This window comes from Thunnus thynnus, chromosome 18, assembly GCF_963924715.1.
Source record: "Thunnus thynnus chromosome 18, fThuThy2.1, whole genome shotgun sequence".
Classification (NCBI taxonomy): Eukaryota; Metazoa; Chordata; class Actinopteri; order Scombriformes; family Scombridae; genus Thunnus; species Thunnus thynnus.
This window is the reverse complement of record NC_089534.1, coordinates 2,510,959-2,517,997: the sequence shown is the minus strand read 5'-3', so window position 1 is coordinate 2,517,997 and position 7,039 is coordinate 2,510,959. Positions and strand designations below refer to the sequence as shown.

General features: G+C 36.9%; 1 protein-coding gene and 1 non-coding gene across 20 annotated transcripts in view; both read right to left on the bottom strand.

The window, feature by feature from the left end:
• Window positions 1-626: 626 nt before the first annotated feature.
• On the bottom strand, window positions 627-709 carry trnal-cag (transfer RNA leucine (anticodon CAG)). The gene has a single exon. It is a non-coding gene; the product is annotated as a tRNA-Leu (tRNA).
• Window positions 710-2,456: 1,747 nt separating this feature from the next.
• The window catches only part of afdna (afadin, adherens junction formation factor a), a 111,632-nt gene continuing 107,049 nt past the window's right edge, over window positions 2,457-7,039 (bottom strand). For 18 of the 19 annotated variants that reach the window (XM_067571555.1, XM_067571551.1, XM_067571559.1 and 15 more), the window contains one exon: window positions 2,457-4,427. In XM_067571555.1, coding sequence (XP_067427656.1) covers window positions 4,274-4,427 — 154 coding nt within the window. In that variant the 3' untranslated portion in view covers window positions 2,457-4,273. The remainder of the gene's footprint in view (window positions 4,428-7,039) is intronic. The other variant, XM_067571563.1, reaches the window with a different exon arrangement.

Sequence of the window (7,039 nt, the reverse complement as noted above, 5' to 3'; positions counted from 1 at the left end):
CAGTACAGCCTGTCGCCCATCGTCAGCTGGGATCGGCTCCATCAGTCGTGGGTGTATAAAGAGCAGTTTAAGCTAAAGGCTAAAATTAACACAAAGTCCTGAAATGACCCCTACAGTCATTACAGTTCATTCTGTCACCAGAGTGTACTGTTGAGCTACGTTTGTTAACAGGAAGTCCTGAATATGACGCTGCTATGTGAGGATCCGTCTGTTAAACCAGTGATAAACACAAATCATTGCTGCTGTTGGAGCTTTTTGTACCGTTATGAAAAAGTGTGAATAACAAAAAGCTTTCTGTGTTTTTTTTTTTTTTTGTTCAATGATCTTTGAGGAAGTTTGAAGGTTTTTTTTTTTTTTAGTAAACTGCACTTTATTTCAGATGGGTCATTTCCCAGATTAACAAAGTAGTTTGTTTATTACTAAAAGGTCAAAAACAAATCCTTTTTATCTTTTATATCTCACATAACCTGTATACATTTATATATACAGACACGAATGTAATTGAACCACAGTATGTGGAGCAGTAGGTGGATTTCTAAGTCATTTATAGCAGACCTTTTGCTCTGTTCCGTCTCATAAATGTGATCATTACTTATTTACATGGTGACTGAAGGAAAAAAAGTTATTGTCAGAAGTGGGATTCGAACCCACGCCTCCAGGGGAGACTGCGACCTGAACGCAGCGCCTTAGACCGCTCGGCCATCCTGACACATGAAAGCCTATAGAGAAACTCCCGCTAATAAAAATAACCTTTGAACGGTTGACTGCTGTTTACTCATCCGGTGTAAAACGTTTCTTTCTTCAATTTTTTTGTTTAAAAAATTGATTTTCCAAAGGAAGTTATGTGTAATGTAACGTTACACGCCACGAGGAAGACGTTGAAGCGTGTCGACGTCATCATCGCTTATGCCGCCATGTCTATTGTCTTTATTGGGAGACCGTTAAAAGACTTTAAACGGTCAAAACGGACGTTAGACGTTAAGTTTCAAAAGTCTTGTTTGAAAGACTTTGTTCAGTAACAGGTTACCATGTCAGACGCGTTTCTGTCACTGGTCTTACGGTATTACCAGCCGGGTAAACAGTGGACTCTACTGCCGGAGATCGTTGTTCGATTCCCGCCTCCGACCTCGAGTCGGGACATTTTTTAAAAACGTTGTCGTGTTATTTACTGTTACTGCTAACTTTACGGAAGTACTAACTACGTTTCAAGTGAAAATTTTAACCCAAACCTATGATCTTTCCCCAACACTAACCAGACATTAACCACATATAACATCAGTAGTAACTGTAGTCGTTCGCTTCTCTTCAGTCTCCAACAAGCTGACAGACAGCAGTGTAACCGGTGTTACACCGTGTTTGGTGACCTGCAGTGGTGGAAGAAGTACTCAATACCACTGTCAATACCACAATTTAAAAGTACTTTATCACAAGTGGAAAAATCCTGCATTTATACTATACTTAAAGTATAGCAGTGTTACCAGCTAAATTTACATAAAGTACTAAAGTAAAAGTACTAATTTTGCAGAAAATCAGACTTTGACTGATATATTACAATGCTGTTTATGTGCTGACTGATCAGTATTAATGATGTACTTTGTTAAATTTATCTTATACATGGGATACTTTTTCTTAAGTAAAGGATCTGAGTACTTCTTCCAACACTGCCGGTCACAGAATCTGATGGGTCACCAGATCTGGTGTAACACCGGCAGCAATCGTACCTGCATGAGGAAAGTAGGAACTAACTTTTAAATTGGGCCTTGTGGGTGTAATATGAGTGAAAATTCAGCTGCTGGATGACCTATTTCTCCCCTGAAATCTGTTCAGACATGGATTTTAGTGAACTGCTGAGATGAAATAAGTCGAAGTTTATATACTTCCTACAACAGAACCTTTCTACTCATGCTCAAACCTCATTGGCTCACAGAACTAGGGGTGTCAGGAAGGTCTGCAGTCGGACCCTTCTCCTTATGTCACTGAGAAATGGTCACATAGGACAGTAAAAATATTACAAAATTAGCCTGAAACGGTTTAAAACAGTGGAACCATAAGTATTAATGTACTTATGTATTTTTATTCCAATTTTCTACTCAGGTAAAAGTATCACACACACACAACATATTCAGTTAGAAGTCCTGCATTAATGTTTTCTCACTTAAAAACACAAAACTATTAACATGTAAAAAAAAAAAGAAAAGCGAAATTATGGAGATGTTTTTTATATAAAACCCTAATTGGACAAGTATACTGTAGCTGCCTGATGTAGCCGAGTAATGCAGAAAACTATAATTATAAAGCACCATAAAATGGAAATAGTTACGTATAATTTTGGCACTTAAACGTACTTACTTTCCACCTGTTTCTGTGATGTAGTGTGATGATGATGATGATGATGATGATGATGATGATGATGATATATTTTTATTTCAGTGACAAAAGACCACACTTCCAGCCTGCACTGTTGAAAAATCTGTATTTATTAATGATTTACAAAAGGCTAAACATGAAACCATTTAAATGATTCAGTTCCATTTTGAAACCTAAAAAGGAGTTGTTGTGGTTGGGTGGGGGGGAGAGGAGGAAGAGGAGGAGGAGGAGGAGGAGGAAGAGGCGACGCGTCTGTAGTGTTTTTTTGTTTTTTTTTTACAGGTCAGTTATAACAGCATCTTATCTCATCATGTTTTAGTGGAGGCTCCTGGAGAGAAAAATAGAATAAATCCACACACAGGATGGAGTCACTCAAACAAACTGCAGAAGAGAGATACATTTGAAACATCACTATTTTTTCTTTTTCTTTAAAAAAAAAAAAAATAAGGGACACACTGCGGGTTCGAAGTGCATTTCTTTTCTACATCAGCAGAGCAGCAGTGGTGGTGAATGTGATTATGGAAATTGTGTATATATATTTTGTACAATCACAATTCTGTCACCTTAACTCCAGTCCTAAAAAAAAAAAAAAAACACACCTGGATCCCTCCAACTACAGCTGGTGTAAAAACACTTTTCTGTCTCTAATAAAGAGAAAAAAAACAGATTATTACCACAGTACGAGAGGTCCCAAATGTAATCCACTCCTCAGAACAGTTTGCCGATACATATTTAATAAACATAAGTGTTTTTGTGCAAGTATGTTTTTTTCCCACAAGGTTTGAAATAAATATTTGTTAATTCATCGTGAGAGACAGTGAGTGAGTTCCTTCTCTGGCTTGAATTTAGAGAACAATCAGTCAAATTAATCTCACACAACTCTGCAAAAAAAAAAGAAAAAAAAAACGATTTTTATTAAAAACAAATACAATTAAAGTTACCTCAAGTTGGGGCAAAAAAACATTTAAAAATTTAACTCCACTGACGGTGAGGAGCAGTGGGGAGACAATCCAGTTTTGGCAGAATTTCCTGTTAGAGCTTCTGTCACCAAAATGCTGTTAAATCACATTAGTTTTGAAGTTTTTAGTAGCCTGGCAGGTTTCTACAGTAGTAAAAGAGTGAGACAGTTGTGGACCCAAATATTTACAGTAATGTTGTGCACTTAAAAGATTCTTCTCTGGACTGTAAGATCCTCCTCTGGAGAATCCTCCAAAGCTTTATCTAAAACATCACAAAAAAAAAAAAAAAAATCCCATGCTTTCTTGCTACGGAATGAAATAACAGTGTTTTCACTCACTGAGAATTTTAATTTTTTAAAAAAAACAAGAAATAAAGAAAATAAAGATTGGTCTGGAGCTCAACCGTGGCCATTTCTGCTGGCGAGAAGGAAATTAAAAGTGTGAAAACAACATGATGCAGAAAAAGAGCATAAAATAACACCATAAAATTGTTCATATTTCAGTAAGCTATTTAAAAAAAAATTAAAATGAGCATAAACCTTTCTCCACCCGTCGCCCCAAGAACCATTTTACAAACAAAAATAGATCCCCCCCTTTGTCGTGTGATTCTCAAATTCTCACTAGATATAATTAAAACTTTTTTACAGTGCTTTATCATTATATATCTTTGACAGACCTTAACGAGGGGAAGAATTGTTTTAAGCCATTAATGTCTCTCCTATTGCAACGATATAGCTACGTCAAAAAAAGTGAATGGTCCAGTTATTCAATGATTAAAATAAAAAAATAAAAGGGGAAAACAACACAAACAGGAGGAGACGGTCAGCGGTAGGCGAAGCGAGCAACCGGCTCTCTCGACCCGGTTTTGTCCCAGCGGCACCTGAACGTTACCGTGGTGATGTGGGCGTCCAGGTGGCGCTGGGAAGCGAAAAGGCTCCGGGGGTCTACTACTTGGTGTTGAGCTCGTTCTCCAGCTCCATGAGTTTGCGTGAAGCTTTGACCTTGTTGGAAACCTCCTTCCCCTGAGAGAAGAGACGCTGGCGCTCCTTGAAGGTCAGACTCTCCGGAGCGCCGCTGGGGATCGAGTTCTCCTGCTCCTGACTGCAACACACACACACGTGATAAACCGTTACGCCAGTAAATATGGAGCATCTGATGGTGTAGCTACCACACTTTATGTCAACTATTCCCAGCAGTGTAACTCCATACTAATAGTACAACAGTGTGTAAAATACAGTTTTTTCCCTGTATATCATTTTAATAGTTTGTATAAAAGTTGCTTAATTGTTTTCTACTAACAAGAAATGATCCAAAATTTGCATTAAACAAATGATTGAAAGTTAACTTTTGATCTTGGAAACAGCAGATCACCACAAAGTTCACTTAGTAATCATCACAGAACTCTAGATGTTTAAATTTTAATTTTTCTGAGAATTTTTAAGGATTTCTTGTCCATGTTTCATTGGGGCTTAAAGGCTCCAAGGCTGTTGTTTTAATGGATGAACTCGCTACAACAGCGTTATGAGGCGCGCCAAACTGCCTCGAAGCCCCGACTCCGACCTTGTTTCAATATTGAAGCTTCAAATAAGAAACCCAGCAACAAATGCTGCAGCGTTAAGAGTGAATGAGAGAAATAAAACGTTATTTTCTGATTGTTTCGCGGCGGTTACGTTCTAAAGAACAGAAACTTAAGTTTCATTTTCCTCCTCTGCGTTTCTCCCTTTTCATTCATTCATTACATCCAAATAATGCAGCAGTAAATACAAAGAACAACACGACGAATGTGTGTTTCTAATCTGATGCCTGCTGTGCATCAAATGAGACTCATTAGTTATCGCTTTCAGTGCGTTTGGGCTGTAAAAGTTGACATTGAAAGTTCAATCTTGATCTTGGAAACAGAAGTTCACAAACCAAACACTTTGGATTGTTTCACTAGTTATGTTTTCCAAAGATTTCCCAAATCAGTTACATTGTTCCTTCTATTTAGTTTTCTGGCTCAAACTTCAGCACAGTGGAAAATATGTTTTTCAGTGTGATGGTTACATGCAGACGCCAGTAATCAGATACACGTCACCTGTCTGCATATGGAGTTAAATGCAGAGGAAGAAAAGAGTCTTTTAACAGAGTCCCAAAGCACGACTGTGTGGTTTTATCTGATAACGCCTATATAAACTTTGAAATCAGGCTGCTTCATTTTTAAAACATCTTACATTGTCTAGCAAAAAGTCTAGTAACTAGAAATACATAAATAAATGTACATACAGTACATTGAATTTCAATACTACGGATTTAACCCTTAAACAGGCAATGTGTACCAGGAGATCCACAGTCTTTAACATCCTGTTGGGGGCATATTTGAAGGTTTTCACCCAATCAAGTTATCATTTATCAAAAGTTATATCTGGTACTGGTATCTAGGTCACATGACTTGGTTCAGGTTATCTGTCGTTTTTTTGTCAGCCTGATCAGAAATGTTCATGGCTGCCAGTGGTGCAGGACATGCTTACCACGTGGTAAGTAATTATATATTAATCATAGTTATTTTCAATAAAACAACAATATAAATTCATAACACTAACTATGACTAATGTCTTAATATGCTGATGACGAAAAACTTGTCTAAAGGTGTTCATGGTGTTATTCAGCAACTTGAAATGTATGTATCTCACGAGATACGTTGCCAGATTAAATGTAGAAAAAATGGTCAATGTGTAGTATTCAGAATTTAGTTTCAAACTGGAAGACATGTTATTTTCACTGCAAAAACAGACATTATCATGCACAGGTATGTAGATTATGACAATATACCAATTTTATATATGTATACACACACACACATACATATGCATATGTGTGTGTGTATTTATATTAGGGGTGTGCCCGAATACAAATACTTTATTTGGCAAAGCCAAATAGTGTTTTTTTAATGAATATTTGTTTCATACAAATATTTAAAAAAATATTTGTTTTTCGAGAAGAAAAAAAAACATCTCAAATACCGGTTACATCACTATCTCAGTGTCTCTCCTCTGCTCCGCTGTTACGTCTATCAGCAGGTCAGAGTGGGGACCTCCTTTATAAGGTATTTTATTCATGACCACTTATTGTAACACTTTAATTTTGTAAAATTAAAAGTGCATCTTGGTGCCATGACATTGGCACGGTGTTGGTAGTCATGTCTGGTATTTTGCTAACCTCAGTTGCTTTTGGTTGGTCAGGTGGGAAGCGTGCCAAGGTTTTGGTCTCAAGAACATAGCACTGAGCTTCAGTATTTTGGGGAAAAGAGATAGGTACACAGGTACACCAGCAGAGGCCGGTGTTCAAGTACTTGAAGTCAATCAATGGCTTGAATTAGTTGAGATGGTTGTTCATTTGAGTGTGCCTTGTCCTTTTTAGAATCTGTAGAATTGATAGAACTGGTTGGGTAGAACTGTGTGGTAGCCTATACTTTGATAGAAATGATAAAATCAGTTTAAAAACTAGTATGTGTGATGTTAATGACCAGGGAAACAAAAATGTATCAATTTTCTTCATCAAATAAAACATCAAAATGTTTACCATTATGACCATTTTTATACCTTAATAGGGCAACGTATCCTGGGAGATACAACTCATAAAATCCAAAATATACAAAATATTTTAATAATTTGTGTTGAAATGTTTTACTTAGGTGCAAATGAGATAAGTAATAACATTGAATTATTTTTAACAAC